Source organism: Melanerpes formicivorus, unplaced genomic scaffold (genome assembly GCF_026170545.1).
Source record: "Melanerpes formicivorus ecotype bairdi unplaced genomic scaffold, bMelFor1.0.p_v2 SCAF_37, whole genome shotgun sequence".
In the NCBI taxonomy this organism is placed as follows: Eukaryota; Metazoa; Chordata; class Aves; order Piciformes; family Picidae; genus Melanerpes; species Melanerpes formicivorus.
This window is the reverse complement of record NW_027142389.1, coordinates 1,679,833-1,697,307: the sequence shown is the minus strand read 5'-3', so window position 1 is coordinate 1,697,307 and position 17,475 is coordinate 1,679,833. Positions and strand designations below refer to the sequence as shown.

General features: G+C 58.4%; 2 protein-coding genes across 4 annotated transcripts; one reads left to right on the top strand and one right to left on the bottom strand.

The window, feature by feature from the left end:
- Positions 1-14: 14 nt before the first annotated feature.
- Positions 15-12,767, bottom strand: BTK (Bruton tyrosine kinase). Of its 3 annotated transcripts, none has more exons than XM_068157534.1 (19): positions 12,616-12,767; positions 9,214-9,484; positions 7,949-8,047; positions 7,640-7,708; positions 6,982-7,063; positions 5,397-5,525; positions 5,240-5,307; positions 4,507-4,688; positions 4,135-4,197; positions 3,848-3,902; positions 3,507-3,589; positions 3,271-3,398; positions 3,060-3,134; positions 2,534-2,705; positions 2,051-2,267; positions 1,369-1,433; positions 796-914; positions 507-664; positions 15-370 (listed from the first exon to the last, which is right to left on the bottom strand). In XM_068157534.1, the coding sequence occupies exons 2-19, from the start codon at positions 9,352-9,354 to the stop codon at positions 299-301; spliced, it is 1,977 nt and encodes a 658-aa protein (XP_068013635.1). In that variant the 5' UTR covers positions 9,355-9,484; positions 12,616-12,767; the 3' UTR covers positions 15-298. The 3 variants fall into 3 exon arrangements, with proteins under 3 accessions (XP_068013635.1, XP_068013634.1, XP_068013636.1); XM_068157533.1 differs by having other exon boundaries at positions 9,214-9,396; XM_068157535.1 differs by having other exon boundaries at positions 9,214-9,393.
- RPL36A (ribosomal protein L36a) lies at positions 9,338-16,759 on the top strand. The gene is made up of 6 exons (XM_068157541.1): positions 9,338-9,466; positions 13,711-13,911; positions 14,220-14,325; positions 14,539-14,606; positions 16,483-16,605; positions 16,690-16,759. Exons 1-6 carry the CDS (start codon positions 9,353-9,355, stop codon positions 16,708-16,710), a joined length of 633 nt encoding a protein of 210 aa, XP_068013642.1. The 5' UTR covers positions 9,338-9,352; the 3' UTR covers positions 16,711-16,759.
- Positions 16,760-17,475: the final 716 nt, after the last annotated feature.

Here is a 17,475-nt window from a genome sequence, read left to right as displayed (position 1 = left end):
GGACCGGCAGCCGGGGAGGTGTCGGGAACCGTTTATTGCGCGCGGGCCCGGCGAGCAGCCCGGCGGGGGCTCCGCCTCTGTCCTTGGCCGTGAGGCCTCTGTCCGGTCACAGGGGCTGCGATGGCAGCCGTGAGGACCCTACGAGGTCCCTGCTTGCCCACGATGCGGCTGGTGCCGTGTCCATGACGGTGGTGTCGAGGTGCGGCGCGCAGGTCCGCAGGGCAGCACCGGCCCAGTAGTGCCAGCCACCGGCACCAGGCAGGTGTGACAGGCCAGGCCGGCCCGGCTCGGCTCGGGGTCAGGGCTCGTCGTCCATGACGTCCAGGATGCTGCCCAGCAGCGCAGTGAAGGTGGGGCGCTCCTCAGCCTTCTGCCGTGCGAGAGAGGGGAGCCGCGCTGCAGCCTGCCGGCCCCGCCGCCGCTGCCGTGCGCTGGAGGCGCCGCGGAGCCGTGCCAGCCGCACGCAGGGCGAGCGCGGGGGCTCCCCCGGGGCGAGAGCGCCTTACCTCGTGCCAGCAGCTGTACATGATGGCGTACACCCGCTCCGAAGCCTGCTGCGGCCGGTAGAGGCGCAGGCCTTGGATGACGTGCTCGGTTGTTTCGCTGTTGTTAAACCGCTCGTAGGGCATCTTTCCCAGAGAGTAAACCTCCCACATCAGAACGCCTGTTGGGGACAGGGCAGGGACAGCTCATGGCGCGGGAGCGCCTCTGCCTGAAGCTGGCTTGCAGAGGAGCTGAGTGTCGGTGGGGCACCCTCTCTTCCTGAGCTCCCCGGCATGAGTGCTGTGCTCTTACCAAAAGCCCAGACGTCGGACTTGCTGCTGAACTTGCTGTACAGGAGCACTTCAGGGGGAGACCACCGCACTGGAAACTTGGACCCCATGGAGCTTGTGTACTCATCATCTAGAACGTACCTGCAGCAGGTAAACAGATCAGGGTGCCTCTCTTGGATTTCACACTTCACCACTGAGCCCCAAAAGGCACTGACAGCTCTCAAGAGTGACCAGTGGTTCGACAGGCACAGAGGTCCCTGGGCAAAGTTGATGTTAGTCAAGATTGGGGAAGGGATAGGGTGACACAGAAGCGTAGCAAAAAGGGGATGTGAAGAGAAAGCTGCAGGCAGGAGACTAGAGGTGGGGGAAGGAAGAAGCAAAGAGAGGGAAAAGAGACTGGGGAAGTAAGACAAGGATGGTGGAAATTAGAGAAGCAGAATGTTGGGCCAGATGGATGAGCCTTTCCAGAAAGACAGGGGAAGGTGAGGAAAAACAGAGCTGGAGAATGGTGGAGAGAAAGATTCAAATGCAGAAGAGGCTGAAGGAAGAGAAGAGACACTGAGACAGGAAGGTGACACAGACATATCTACCAGACCTGGAAAGCCCAAAATCTGACACTTTCACAATTCCTTGGTCGTTCACCAAACAGTTTCGAGCAGCCTGTGGGTGGAGAGATGGAGGCAGTCACTCCTACCTGCTCCTGCCTCTCCAGTCACCTGCTACCATCTGGAACTTTATCTTGCTCCTATGCACTTAAGACTTTGCTTTCCTTTGTCCTGCAGGTTCCCCTGGACTGAGGCCAGCAAAGATAGCGAGAGAGGAAGGACTCCAGGCATCCTGATTGTCTATGGAGGGGCAACGTCCCTAGCGGGACTTTGCCTAAACAAAGCAGCGCTGGGAGATCAGGCATGGCACCCAACAGGACTGCAAGCTGGCAATGCCATCCTAAGGCCTGAGAAACTAGTCTCAGCTTTTCATGGTGGTCACGAGGTCCCTTTTCATACCTGAACTAGTGATGCTGTCTAATGCAAACCCTGCCCTAGCCACAAATGCATTTCCCATGCCCTGGAGAGCTACCCAGTCCTGCCCTTTCTGCAAGCTCTGCTAACTGGCTGCAGAGCAGTGACTTCAGAGCATCCTGCCCATGCTGAGGGATGTTCTGCAGGGAAGGCTGCCCAGCTGCCTCTCATCACGTTGGTGAACTCGCTGGACCCTCTCTAGGACGTGCTGTAGCTCTCCACTGAGCTGGAGATGTTGTCCTTCAGCCACAGCCCTACCAGGTCTCGGTGCAGGAACTGCTTGGATTCCAGGTACTCCATAGCCTCACAGACATCCTTGCACATCTCCAGCAGCTGGGCAGGCTGGAAGCGCTGCCGAGTTTCCCTCAGGAAGTTGAGGAGGCAGCCATTGGCCATGTACTCGGTGATGATGAAGATGGGACGCTGCTTGGTGCAGACTCCATAGAGCTGCACCAGCTTCTCATGAGACAGGTTCCTGTGTTGGGGACAAGAAGGGCAATGCTGAGCATCTAGAAGGCCAAAGAGCACAAGAAGCATCTGTGAATAGTTTGGGAAGATAAAGTGCTTCTGGCCCAGGTAAGAGTGGCACAGCTCCTGAGTAGTTAGCTTGAAGGCAGTGGGTTCTCAGAGGTGTTTTACAGAGTGTGAGGCTGCCTGAGACAGTGCCTCCATGTCACCTAGGGGTGCAGCCATTCTGGCAAGGCATATCCAGCACTGAGCTACAGGCTGCTCACCACTTACATCATGACTTTGGCTTCGTCGATAAACTCCTCCTCTGACATGGAGCCCTCCCTGATCATCTTGACAGCAACGTCGTACTGGCCTCTCCATTTCCCATACTTCACCACACCAAACTGCCCTGTCCCCAGCTCTTTCAGGAAGGTCAGGTCCTTTGGGTCAATCTCCCACGACCCTAGGACAGAGAGTGCAAGTGTCACGTGGATGCGGGTGACCTCCCTGCAGGGTGCTCCGGGTCGTCTGATCTGGCAAGCCCAAGAAGAGCTCACAAGCATGTGCTGCCTGTAAAAGCATCCCCAAATCCACAAAATCTGAGGCTGTTTCCACCAGGGGATGGGGAGCAGAGCAGCTTGTGGTGTCTCTTGGTCAGTACTGTCACTAGAGGGCCGGTGAGCGTGGGGAAGGGATTCCTGAGAAGGCTGTGAGCCCTGCTGCCCCGGGACAGCCAGGATCTCAGCTCTGGAAAGTTACAGCAGGTGGAGACAGGCCCTGGAACCAGGGAGTCTTGAGGTAGCTGAGGCCAGCTTACCATAGCCGAGGCCAGCTGTGGAAGGGGCACTTTTCTGGCGTTGAGACACAGGGTACTTGAGTCTGGATATGAGCCCTGCAAGACAAAAAGGGAGAGTGGCACGGCGCGCTCCAGCAGGGAGCACAAGCCGCCTGCCTTCGGCACGGGAAGGTGAAGGCAGCCTCCTGTCAGTGCCAAGAGCCCTGGCCTCGCTCTGTCTGCCCACACTGACCAGCAGAGTTGTGCTGATGGTAGGTGATGAGCTCGGGGATGGTGTTGAAGAGATGCTTTTCTGCCAGGTAGTACTGGTGCTGGGGCGTGCAGCACACGACGTAGTGGCGGATCGTGCCTTGGGGGTCTCTGCGGACACATCACAGGGCATCAGTGCCGTGGGGAGAGGGGGCAGAGCCTGGTGGGTGCCTAGAGGGGCTCTCTGAGGCAGGAACCAGCTTTCTCAGATCCACTTACACAGAAGACTTGGAGTAGACAGAGACAGTGTATTTCCCTGTCTTGCTGGTGGAGTCCCGGACAATGAAGCCTCCTTCCTTGCCCTAAGACAGAAAGGGAGGAGGAACACAGTTGGTGTGGGGAGGCACGAGTGGAACAGGCAAGACTTGGAGTGAAGATGCCAGCAGGGCTGGAGAGGGTGTGGTAAGTCAGAGAAGTCCTACTTCCAGTGCCCAGGGCTAGTGAAGTGACACTCCCTTCCTGGTGCAAGCCAGGATTGGTCCTGTGCTGGACACAGTGTGACAGCAGCCCATGGAGGGTGGGAGTGTGGAGGGGACTCAGCCCCAGGAGTCAAAGCTTACCTCCTGTTTCAACAGCTGCTCTGCTTGGCTCCGGGTGATGTTCTTTGAGTACCACCTGGAAGGGTGACACAGCCAACTGCAGTTACCAGCCACCTGGCCCAGCCAGGACAGGTGGTACAGGGGGCAGCACAGGGATGGCTGTCATGGGGCCAGAGGCTCTCCAAGGGTGTGCAAGAGGGAGTGTGGCCCAGCCAGACTGGGCTCATAGCCTGTACAGGTTAACAGAACTGGATGCAAGAAGTCTCTGACCAAGCACAGCTTGCCATGTCCCTGTGCCTTCTACTCACTCAAAGATCTCCAGGGAATTGCTGGCTTCAGTGACATAGTTGCTGGGGATGTATCCTTCCCTCCTGCAGAGGAAAAGGGGCTGGTCACACATTAATGGAGAAGACCAGGGGGAAAGCAGGTTCCTGTCCCCAAAGCCTGTGTAGAAATGAGCTCAGAGTCCTTGGTACAAGCCCATGGGGGTCCAAGCTCCATACCTGGGGAGGGCTGGTACCACAGCCTGCTTCAGTCCCCTCACCCTCATGGGCCATCCCATGCAGGAGCCCACAGCCTCTCCTAACCCCACAGTGCTGCTGGGGGTGTTTGCCCACAGTGCTCTGGCACCAGGAGATGGCATCATTGCAGGGCAGGTGCTGAGGGCAGGGAGATCTTACCCGTTCTTGTCACGGCCTTTCCACCAGGGCAGGTGGCTCTCCTCCAGGATGAAGTACTCCTCTCCCTTCTGCAGCTGCAGGTCCTGTGCATTCATTGGCTGGTAGTCATAGAGGGCCACCACCTTCTTCATCTCACCTGCTGTGCTGGGGGCAGGCTCAGGAGGCAGGGGCTTCATCACCATCTTCCCCAGAGCAAGGGAGAGCGTGGCACACTGTGAGGCTGGCAGGCACACTGTTTCCCAGGCAAGACCTTCCCCAGGCCTGGCAGAGCAGCAGGCTCAGGCCAGGTCACCACAGCATTCATCTCAGCTCCCCCATGCATCTCCACCAGGGGACCAGTGCCCTCCAGCGCTTTTTGTTGCAACATTTCCTCACTTTGGAGCCCTCCCATCGAGGACCCATCCTCACAAAAGATAAGGGTTTTTTTCTGTCTACCCTTTGGCTTAACCCATGATTCCTCCACCCTGTATCAGGACTTCTTTATCCTCCCAGTTTCCCCTGGGGAACCTCAAGGGTGAGATCATTTGACTTCCCTCCAGGCCTTTGGTCTCCATCCCCTGGTTCCAGCTCCTTCTCCCTTGGGACAGCATCTTGACATTCCTCTCCAGAGCAGAGCCCTGGCCTGTACATCTCTGAGCAGTGCCCTGTCAGCCACTGAACATGTCAACTTTTCCCAGAAAGACCCTTCCTTAAACACCTGGGAGCAAAGCCAGCTGCTGATCCTGGCTCCTACCTGCTCCTCCTCAGGAGTTGGGGGAAGAGGCTTCTTTGTCTTGCGATGCGACCGCCCGACTTTTAAACCTTCAGGAGAGAGCAGGCATTAAGGTGTCTTGCTGTGGTGGTGCCCAGGGGCTGGGGACAAGGCAAGGGGAGGGAGCCCGGTGTCTTACTGCCATTCCTGCTCTCCAGGATGTGGCAGCCCATGGCGTTCTTGGCTGTCTGGGAGCAGCACAGGTACTGGCCGTCGATCCAGAAGCAGGGGTGGAACTTCTGCACCAGGTCGCTGTTGTACCGGATCACTGCGGCACAGGAGGGCAGGTGTCTGTGGCCCAGCCTGCTGCAGAAAGCCCTCTGCTCCTTGGATGAGCAGTCTCACTAAATCATTTCATCCTCTGCTGTGCTACTGATACACAGCCACACGTGGCCCTGCAGCTGCTCGGCACGCTGCTCGTGTCTCAGTGCTGGGGCTGTGCAAACCCTGTACGGTAAACCCCTGCAGGGCCAGGCCTCTCCTTGTCAGCAGCTCTGCAGAGGGACTCAAGTGTGCTTGGAGGAACAAGTCCTGCTGTGAACAGCCCTCCTGCCAGCTGAAACATCCAGCACCTCCCAGGTCTCTGAGGTCCAGGGTTCACAGCCTTTTTAAACCCTTTTCTTCCAGAAGCAGGGAGGGAGGCTGGCTCTGTGCCTGGCTTGCCCATGGAGAGGGCAGAACACTGCTCCCATTCCCTTTCTGCTCAGAGGCTTGCCCTGCTGTCAGACTGCTTCCTTGCCAGGCAGGTGTCAGCAGTTTCCTCATAGTTCTCCCCAAGCCACAACTGGATGTGCCTAAACACCACCAGCATGGAGCTGGCCCACAGCAGCTCCACAGGGGGTAGGGACTCCTCTCTTTGGAGGAGCAGGACTGAGGGCATCCCAGCAGCAAAAGGCCAGTATTTTCTCTCTCCTTTTCCCTGTGGGTTCTACACTGCTTCAGCTGCCACAACAACCCCCCTCTTGTAGCAGGGAAGTGGGGAGAGGGCTGGCTGCCTGCTGGAGCAGAGCAGCAGGGCCCTGGTGAGAGAACTGACTTCCCTGTTGTCAGCCTGCTCTGCTTCCGCCTCGCGTGGGCAAACTTCCCTGTGTCACTTGAGCAGCTAACCTAATCCCCAGCACAAAGCCACAGGCACTAAGAGACACAGGCAGCCACAGCAGGTTTGGGCCGACTGCAAGCACCCAAGCCCCTCTGCACAGTGCTTCTGCAACATGCTCTCTGCTCGAGAAGGTAGCACCTAAGCTTGGGATGGGTTGGGAGAGATACTCCCTGGCTTCCAGAAGGTTCTTTGTCTGTGCTTCCTAAAGCCCTGGGGGCCCAGCCCCTGCCTTGCATAGCAAGTGCAGCTGCAAGGCCACAGCTGCAATTTCCTCCTGTCCTCAATAACTTCTAAGCCAGGCTGAGCTAGTTTAGAGGAGGCTTGAAAGAGGGTGAGAAGCCTCAGCTGAGGTGGCTGTGGTGCTGCAGAAGTCAGCAGGTGACAGAGGTGTCCCTCTTTCCTCGGTAGGAGTGGCTGGTGTCATCTCAGGGGTGTCAGTGCACGCGTGTAGGGACAGGGGAAACTTTTGAAGGGAGGTTCCTGAGCAGCTCTCTCTTCTGCAGATACGGGTTACTGTAACCATGAGATAGCAGTCCCCGGAAACCCGGGGCTCTGGGGCTGCCCTGCGCACACAGCTGGTGGTTTGTGTGTGCCTTCAGAGGGAGCCACGGGGCCCCTAACTCACCACTCTTCAGCTGATGGATCCAGCGTTTGCGCAGCTCCTCCGTCGGGGAGAAGACGTAGAGGGGCCCTTCATCATACACCACCTGCAGGACCACACGCCTCACTGCCCTGCCCGGGGGTCTCCCGGGGGGAATGGGGGCAGCTGAGGCCCATGGCTAACCCGAACAGCCAGTGCAGAGCAGCAGCCATGCCGGTGTGTGCTGGCCCTGCGCGGTGCTTGTGGGACCATAACGGAGAGGTTATAAATAACTCCCTCCCCCAAGACTTTCCACTTCCTTCTCTGACTTTCGGTGTGTCAGGGGCCACGCTGGGTACCAGCAGGGGCAGGCAGCTGGGTTGGGAGCTGAGGGGGCAGTTGGCACATGGCATCCCTCCAGCATTGGCCAGGGGACCAAAAGAGGCAGGGCAGAGCTCAGAAGAGGGTTTCTGTCTAAGCAGCCTCCTTGAACAGAGCTGCTCCATTCCTTGGAGCTCACAGAGGCTCACTTGCCTGCCTCACTCAGTGCAGACAGCAGCAAGGAGTCCCCAAATAGCTGAGTGCCACCTGGCAGTGGGACAGCAGTGCCCTGTTTGGCCCCAGGTTCCTCTGGAGTCCTCTCACCAGCACCCTGTAAGCTGAGCAGAGGCAGGCTGGCAAAAGGGGAACAGCAAGGACTCACCTGGAAAGGGTAAGGGAACCGCTCGATGATTGAGATCTGCTCCATGTTGCTGCTATCTTCTCCTTTCCTCTGGAAGAGAGGCAGAGATGGATGCTAAGCGTCCTGCTGCTTGGCTCCTGGCATCTCCCCTGGAAGCCACAGCTTTTGGCACCCCCCCCTGCCCAGCATCAAACTGGTATGATACAGGCTGTGGGTGCAGAGCCCTCCGTGCCAAGCAGGGCTGTCCTCCATTCCCACCACACCAAGGCAGGGTAGCTCTCCCTAAGTGCCTAGCAAGGACTCTTGTGGGGACTCCAGGTCCTTCCTCACCGGGACCTGCCGCTCAGGGGGAGGGTTGTGCTCAGGCACCACTGTCTCCACACAGGTGATCTTCTCAATGTCCACCGAGCCCTTCTTACTGCCACGGCGCTACGAGAGATGCGGTTAGTTCACATGACTGCCCAAGGTGGACGCCTGAGGAGATTCAAGCCAACCACCATCCCCAGCCAGCCCCCATCCCCATCCAGCCACCATCCCCATCCAGCCCCCATCCCCATCCAGCCACCATCCCCAGCCAGCCCCCATCCCCATCCATCCACCATCCCCAGCCAGCCCCCATCCCCATCCATCCACCATCCCCATCCAGCCCCCATCCCCAGCCAGCCCCCATCCCCATCCAGCCCCCATCCCCATCCAGCCACCATCCCCAGCCAGCCCCCATCCCCATCCAGCCCCCATCCCCATCCAGCCCCCATCCCCAGCCAGCCCCCATCCCCATCCAACCACCATCCCCATCCAGCCCCCATCCCCATCCATCCACCATCCCCATCCAGCCCCCATCCCCATCCAGCCCCCATCCCCATCCGGCCACCATCCCCATCCAGCCCCCATCCCCAGCCAGCTCCCATCCCCATCCAGCCACCATCCCCATCCAGCCACCATCCCCATCCAGCCACCATCCCCATCCAGCCCCCATCCCCATCCGGCCACCATCCCCATCCAGCCCCCATCCCCAGCCAGCTCCCATCCCCATCCAGCCACCATCCCCATCCATCCACCATCCCCATCCAGCCCCCATCCCCAGCCAGCTCCCATCCCCATCCAGCCCCCATCCCCATCCAGCCCCCATCCCCATCCAGCCCCCATCCTCATCCAGCCCCCATCCCCATCCAACCACCATCCCCAGCCAGCCACCATCCCCATCCAACCACCATCCCCAGCCAGCCCCCATCCCCATCCAACCACCATCCCCATCCAGCCCCCATCCCCATCCATCCACCATCCCCATCCATCCACCATCCCTATCCATCCACCATACCCATCCCCGTCCAACCACCATCCCCAGCCAGCCACCATCCACATCCAGCCCCCATCCCCATCCAACCACCATCCCCAGCCAGCCACCATCCCCAGCCAGCCCCCATCCCCATCCAACCACCATCCCCATCCAGCCATCCCCATCCAACCACCATCCTCATCCAACCACCATCCCCATCCAGCCACCATCCCCAGCCAACCACCCTTTGGGCTGGGCAAGGGCCAACTGGTCGCCCATGGGCATAGCCATGGCACAGCCTCAGTGGGCACCGACTCACCCCTCTCTCAAAGTCATACTCATAGTAAGACAGCTTGCTCTCTGTCAACAGGAACAGGCGCTTCTTGAAGTTGAGGGGCGAGGTTTTCTTCTTCTGCTGTGAGCGCTTCAGGAAGATGCTCTCCAGGAGGACAGTGGCCATGGTGGTCCTGCCGGCCGCCCCTGCGCCACGCTCGCCGGGCTGCTGCGGACAGGACAGCACTGACACTGCACTGGCTCCGCTGAAAGCCTGCCCACCGCTGCACCTTGCTCAGGTATGCTCTGTCCCTGGCCTGAAGGGCAACCAGGGGCAGTCAGCTGCAGAGGTGCATGGGCAGGGCAGGGTATTTGAAATGTGACCTCTCCTGTCCCCGCTCCGATGCCAGACTGCGGACCAAGTGACCACCCAGCCCGCATCAGCTCCCAGCGGATGCTGGAGAGGCTCCCCGGATGTGTGGATGGATAGATGGACACACACCACAGACTGACAGATGGACACACACCACAGATAGATAGACACACACTACAGACAGATGGACACACACCACAGACTGACAGATGGACACACACCACAGACTGACAGATGGACACACACCACAGACTGACAGATGCACACACAGCACAGACAGATAGATGTACACACAGCACAGACAGATGGACGTACACACAGCACAGACAGACAGATGGACACACAGCACAGATAGATGAACACACAGCACAGATAGATGGACACACAGCACAGACAGATGAACACACAGCACAGATAGATGGACACACAGCACAGACAGACAGATGGACACACAGCACAGCCGGATAGAGAGGGAGGAAGCCAGGGAGGCTGCGAGAAGCGTAGCCCTGGGGAGGAGCACAGAGCCTGAGCAGCACCACCCAGCAGGCTCCCTCCTCCCCTCCAGCACTGCTGTGTGTTTGTGGGGGCCATTTCCTCCTGCCACACCGCAGAGGCTTTGTGCCAGGCACAGGTTGACTTGGCAGCATGCAAGGGACAGCCATGGGAGGCCAGTCCCTAAAAATTTCTGGGTAGGTCCTGACCCTGAACAGCTGCAGCACAGAGTAGCCCTAAAGTCTTCCCTCTGCCTGCAGCAGTGCAGGAACAATGCTCAGTGCCCTTTCCTGCCCTGTGAACAGCACTCACTGGAGGCCAGGCTCTTAGGGCTGCCTCCAGTCAGCAATTGGAGGGGTTAAGTCCTCCCCTGGCCCTTCTCAGCAAAGCTTTCCTGATGAGCTCCTCCAGGGATGGTGCATGAGGAAAGGGCTGAGATGAGAGCCCCGTGTCCCACTGCTGCCCTGCCTTCAGAGGGTTGGGTATCTGCCCTGGCCCATCTCTTGAAGCAGTTTGTCCGTCTCACCTAGTGTCCCTCTGTGCTGCACCCAGGCACCTGTGACACCCAGACAGTTCCAGCAGCCCACAGGGCTATGTGGCTGCAGCTGTGGGCACCTCTTCCTCTGAGGGCTGTAACCAATACCTGACTCCAGCCTGGACCTAGCTGATGGAGCTGTGTGGAGCCACTGCCAAACTGTGATCTGTGTCTCCTGCCCCAGCCACCTACATGCCCTTCTCCCCTCTCATTTCCATGTTGTTCCCTTTTTTTCTCCTATAAACACAGCTTTGGAGAGCAATCTGGGAGAGGCTGCTTGCCTCTCCTGTTGCTCACAGCCCATCTCCTCTGGGGGAAGCTCAGAAGTGGACCTGAGTCTGAGCCCACCCTGAAACCTGCCCAGACAGACCATTCACTCCTGCTCTGCAAGATGCAGGCATTAACTCACTAGTAACAGGGACCAGGTGGGGACCAGAGATGCCAGAAGCTGCTCCAACCCTCTGTGCCTCGCTCCAGGGCATGCCCCAGCCCTGGTGATGCCCTCAGCCTCCCAGCACAGTTACTGCTGGTGTAGTCCTGACCCTGCCCCACTGTGGTGCCTTTAGCTAGGCTAGGGACAAGCAGGGCTCCCTCTATCCCAAGGTCCCCCCTTCTCTCCTCTTGTGGCCCCCATGGCTCAGGCCTTTCCTGTTTGTTTGGGTGATTAAAAACCCCCAAGACTTTAAAATGAGCCATGAGTCTTTCATTAAAAACCAGCCTCTGCTGGCTGGGGAGGAGGGAACTGTGGTCCCTGCTGGGGACAGAGCAGGTGACCAGAGTGACCACTGACCTTGGGCTGCTGGTGGGGTGGTGGGTGAGCCCAGAGTGACCCCAGCATCCCCCTGTAGCCCCATCCCTAGCTATAAAATGTGTCTACTGGTCCTGTGTCCCAAGAGCAGGAGGGCTCCCATTGCCCTCCCTGGCGCAGACACAGGGGCTGAGCAGAGCGGCCCTGGGCTCTCGCCCATCCCAGCGGCAGTGCTGGCTCCCCAGAAGCTTGGCCTTGAGTCATAGCAGTGGGGGCACTGCCAGCAATGCCAGGTAGATGGGACATGTCTCACTGTGTCCTCTGGGATAGTGCCACCTGAAAGTACAAGTATCTCAAAGGGCTGTTCTCAGGGGGCATGGCACAACTGTCCTGTCACCAGCATTGCCACCTCATACCCAGCAGGGCACACCCTCCCTCTTCTTGGAACTGCCACTGGCCCCTCCTGGCCCTGCCTGTCTTTGGGGCAGTGGGTGCTCCACAGGACTCAGCCCCTCAGCTAGGCTGTGACAGCAGTGGTGACAAGTGGGTGGGTGAATGCATGTCCTGTGCATCTCTCACCAGCTAACATGACTTCCTGCCACTGCCACACCTCAGCCAAAGTGTGTTCTGACACCATCACCAGGCCCAGCACACACCACTGGCCTGTGCCCCACGTGGTCCCCCCCACATGCAGACTGCCTGGCCCCTGCACATGTCCTGGTAAGGAGTGGAGCCTGTCTGCCACCGCTGGCTGATGGGGGCCGGTGGGGGGCAAGCAAGCTCAGGGCAAGAGGGAAAGGTGACAAACTCCACAGCCCCACTGTGTTTCATGTGCAGCCTTGTCCCATTCCCTACTGCAGCCCCAGAACCTTGACATACACTGAACACACTCCTGCACCCATATGGCCCTGGGGTCCACCCTTGCAGCCCCTGGCACACCCACACTGCCCTGCTCTGCTGTGCTCCCGTGGCAGCTGTCCCACCCCGGTCAGATGCTGCCTGCTCAGGGCTGGCCAGGCTATGGGACAGGGCTGAGCTTTCCCAGCTTGGCAGCATGTGGCCTGCACCCAGGATGGCTCTCCTGCCCCCCACCAGGTGCCATGGTCCCTGGCAGCACCGAGCAGACGAGCAGAGATGCCGCGTGGATGCTTCTGCCTCCCGCTGCCATGGCTTCCCCCTAGCAATGTTAATGGGGCCATGCTGGCACCCAGGGGACCGCCACCTTCCCACTGTGCCTCTCCTTGTGCCACACAGTGCTGGGGCACAACTCCCCTGCCCCTCCAGACCCTGCTGTACTCACCCAGCCCTCCTGCTGCCGCTCCAGCCAGCCGGGCTCCCGCTGCCCCCCGCTTGCCCTGTGCAGCCCAGCCTGGCGGGTCGGGGAGCAGAGAGGCAGAGCAGAGTCCGCTGAGCAGGGAGGAAGGACAGGGCCAGCCAACCCCACCCTTTCAGTTCTCCTTTTTACGGCTTCTGACTCAAAAGCAGCAGCTGTGTTTCCTCCTGGAGGCAGCCGGACCACCTCCATGAGGCTGCCAGGGCTCTGGCTGTGGCCAGGGCTTGGAGGGTATGGAGCCTGGACATGGCTCCAGGGGTGCTGGGCCAGGGCTTGGGGACTGGAATGCAGGAAAGGGGCTGGGTGGGGGGCAGTGCCATGTCCTTGCTGGCTGCCTGCCCCATATCTCACACCACACATCCCACTGACCCCTCACTGCAGTCACCTCCTGGCACCCCTGTGATGACAAAGCCCCATCCTTTACCCCTGCACCCCTACTCCTCTGCAGCTCCCCACACTGCCAGGAAGGCCAACAGCATCCTGGCTTGTGCCAGCCATAGTGTGGCCAGCAGGACCAGGGCAGTGTTTTTCTCCCTGTATTCAGCACTGGTGAGGCTGCACCTCAAATACTGGGTTCAGATTTGGGCCCCCTCACTACAAGAAGGGCATTGAGGTGCTGGAGTGGGTCCAGAGAAGGGCAATGAAGCTGGTGAAGGGTCTGGAACACAAGTCTGGTGAGGAGCACCTGAGGGGCTTAGTCTGGAGAAAAGGAGGTTTGGGGGAGACCTCATTGCTCTCTACAACTACCTGGAAGGAGGTTATATGGAGGTGGGTTTCACTCCCTTCTTCCAGATAACAGCGACAGGGTGAGAGGGAATGGCCTCAGGTTGCACCAGGGGAAGTCTGGATTGGATATTAGCTGCAAGAGTGGTCATGCATCGGAGCAGGCTGCCCGGGGAGGTGCTGGTGTCGCTGTCTCTGGAGGTGTTCACAGGACGTGTGGCCATGCCACGTGGGGACAGGGTTTGGTGACCGTGCTGGTGTTAGGCTGACCGTTGGACCTGATGATCTTAAAGGCCTTTTCCAACCGCAGTGACTCTTTGTTTCTGCGCGCACCCGCAGCACAGCCCGCCGGGGCCGGGGCCGGAGCCGGGGCCGGGGCCGGGGCCGGCGCCTCGCCCTCCCGTCGATAGAGGGCGCTGCAGGCGCAGTGCCTGGCGCGCCGCTCGCTCTGCCTGCCCACCTCCTCTCCATGGTGTCGCCGCTCCCATCGGCTTCCGCTTCCACGCTGCCCCTTCTCTTCCGGCCGCCGCCGACAAGATGGTGAGTGCTGGCGCGGCGGCCTGCCTCCATCTGCCGACATCCGCGCCAGCGGCGGGGCGCCCTGCCCGCCCGGGGCGCCCTGCCCGCCGCGCTGGATGCTTGGGTGGCGGCTTGGCCGGGCCGGGGAGCGGGGGCAGGCTGCCGGCCCGGGATGGTGGCGCGGGGCCTCCCGCAGGGGAAGGGAAGGGAAGAGCGGCCGGGCTGCGCTCCGCAGTCGGGGCGAGGGGGACCCTGGATGTGGCGTAGCGGCTCTTCAGCTCCTCCTGCGGTTCCCGGCTGTGCTGACCGGCTTCCCTCTGCCCCTCCAGGTGAACGTCCCCAAGACCCGCCGGACCTACTGCAAGAAGTGCGGCAAGCACCAGCCGCACAAAGTCACGCAGTACAAGAAGGGCAAGGACTCCCTCTACGCCCAGGGTAGGAAGGGGTGCGCGGCAGGCGCCTGGCACACGGCCCGCGGGGAGCTGCGTGGGGCTGCGGGTGGTCATGCCTTGCGCCAGGGTCGTGGGTGTGGGATGAGAAGGTGCGATTGCTGCTGGTCGGCTGTGCAGCTGCAGGCCTGTTAGGGCATCAGCTGTGCTTGTAGTACGTCTTGAGTCACTTACTGAAAAGAGCCACTTCCTCCCGCAGGAAAAAGACGCTACGATAGGAAGCAAAGTGGCTATGGGGGCCAGACAAAGCCCATCTTCCGTAAGAAGGTGAGTGCTGTTCCCGGAACAAGTTCCTTAGCCACCCCCATGCCTAGCTGGAGGTCGGCACTCAGCCTCCTGCTGCTTTGCCGTGGTCCTTGCGCTCATCCGCGGTACGGCAGCTCTCTGCGGGGCGGGGTCTGAGTTCCCAGTCCCCTCATCGTTCCTGCCGCTCCTGTGTCAGGGAAGTGCTCCTTGCTTTGGAGGAGTGATGGAGCATTCGTTTGCAGAGCATGCTCTGCAGGGAGCTGTGGTGCTTCAGGGGAGCAGTGCCTCATTGGAAGGGATCCCTTTCATGGAAGGAGTTTTCCTTGTTGCTTGTCAGATGCTGAGTGAACACCGAAGGGGAAGGGAGGTTGATGCTGGCATTGCTGATGTTCTTGAAGTGGTAGTTTATGACTGGGCTTTTTTGTGAGGCCCTCTGCATGGTGAGTTTGTCTTCACTGATGGGTATGGTAGAACTGCTCCTGTAGGTGGACATCATGCTCTTGCAGTCTGCAGGGAAATCCCTATCACTGAGCCAGCAAATGACAGCTGCTGTGTTAGGTCTGTTCCTGAGAGCTCAGAGCAGCAGTGTGTTCTGTTACAGATGAGGTGCAGAAACCTCCTGCTGTCATTTCTTCCCCTCAGTGTGGGTACCTGGAGCTAGCCTTACAGCACTTCTTTTTCCCTCTGTGTGTCTGTGTACCCCCTGCCAAAGAGCTGGGGAGGGAGGGAGGGAAATCAGTTGTGTTTACAACAGGGACATGAATCCTGAGGAGCTGATTTGTTACAGTTTCTGTGTGAACTGTTGAGTTGTGCTTATAGAGCTCTTTGGCTTGTGGCTGGAAAGCCTGGGTGTTCTTCTGGACATGTTTAGGAAGCAGGAAGGGAAAAAAAGAGGCTGCAGTCTCTCAAGTTGACTTCTTGCCAGTCAGTGGGGAGACCTTGCAAAAGTGCTTCTGCAAGCAGGGTGCACAAAGCAGCTGCACTGTCCTGCAGTTTGGCACTCTCCACCTGGACATTGCCATGCTCATTATTTCTCCCTAGTCAGCATTGTATGTGTGGTTGGCTGAGGTTTACAGCTGGTGTTCACAGCTCTTTAGGTGCTCCAGGAGCCTTGCAGCTTTGAATTCTTCCCTCTGTATTCTTTTGGGTTTCATCTCAGTAGCTGCAAGTTTAGATTGAGCATGTTAATGATGCTGCTGCTGGGCAGTTGTGCTGCTCTCAGGTGTGTCTTCTACCCAGCTTTCTGTTGAACTTAGTATCATAGTATCAGTCAGGGTTGGAAGGGACCACAAGGATCATCCAGTTCCAACCCCCCTGCCATGGCAGGGACACCCCACACTAGATCAGCCTGGCCAGAGCCTCATCCAGCCTGGGCTTAAACACCTCCAGGGATGGGGCCTCAATCACCTCCCTGGACAACCCATTCCGGGGCTTCACCACTCTCATGGGGAAGAACCTCCTCCTCACATCCAGCCTGAATCTCCCCACCTCCAGCTTCATTCCATTCCCCATAGTATCAGTCAGGGTTGGAAGGGACCACAAGGATCATCTAGTTCCAACCCCCCAACTTGTCCTGAGCAGTGTCAGTGTTCTCCCATGCTGCAGAAGCTCTTCTTGGTGTGCTCACTGGCACAGGCTTTATTCAGCATAGCTGATCCCTGCAGGGGACCAGCCCAGCCCCACTGAGGGCTTGTGCTGGTGTCTTTGTACTCCTGTACTGGTCCTTGAAGTGCCTTCTTGTTTCTAATGGAGGGAGCCAAACTCTGTTGGTCATCTTTTTCTTTGCACTTTGAATCTTCATGAGTGCAGATAACAAAGGTTTTCCTGAGCAGCAGTTTGTCTGCTTCTGAACATTTTGTTCACTGATAGAAATAAACACTTGCTCCTCTTCTCCCAGGCTAAGACCACAAAGAAGATTGTGCTGAGGCTGGAGTGTGTGGAGCCTAACTGCAGGTCTAAGAGGATGCTGGCCATTAAGAGGTGCAAGCACTTCGAACTGGGTGGAGACAAGAAGAGAAAGGTAGGTTTGTGTAGGGGAAGTGGCTGAGAGATGGTGGTGACATGGAGTGGTGAATAAACTCATTCCTTCTGTTCTTTCTTGCAGGGCCAGGTGATCCAGTTCTGAGGTCCATCCTCTGTGTTCTTATGAGCTGTATTAAAGTATCTGGCAGTGATCCCTGTCTTAGTTTTCTGTGTCTTGCCTTGTTTCTGGAGTGGGACTGGAAAGTACCTCAGCCCAACAGGAAGGGGTTGCTTGTGAAGCTGTTTGGTAAGTGAACAGTTTGTGATCTGAAGGCTTTTGAAAATGACCTGCTGAGGGCTAAGGTTTCCTTACTGTGCTACCAAGGAGTGCTTTAGAATATACTTAGAGCCAGAGACTCTGATGGCTTTCTGCACCAGTGGTTTATCTGTGAGCAGTGTGCTGCTGCTGCTCTTCCCCAGGCTTTTTTATGAGCTTCTGTGGTAGAAGGCTGTTTTCAGAAGGGCCTCCTCTAAACTCCTACAGCTCTTAAACCAGTTCATCTCTCTGTTCCTGTGGCTCCCTTTCAGGAATGCTGTGGTGTATGTGAACTGTTGGTAGATGAAGTAGTGATTCAGAAAGAAAAGCAGAGCTGCCTGAGTAGGCCTTTTTGCTCTCCAGGCCCTTGCCCAAGAGGAGAGGTAGCTAAGAGTCCTCACACCTAGCTGTGGTTTCAGCACACTGGGGACCAGAGTAATCCAGACTCCCCAGACAGCTTCTGCACTTGGCTGTTGGCCCCTTCTTACAAACAGGGCACAGCTGCACTCCCCAAGGGGCAAAGTGTGAGCAAAGATCCTGGAGCAGCTAGTGAGCTTAGTGCCAGGGGCTTCATCTGAGGAAGTGTCACCTGCACCGTTAGGCAGTGCATTA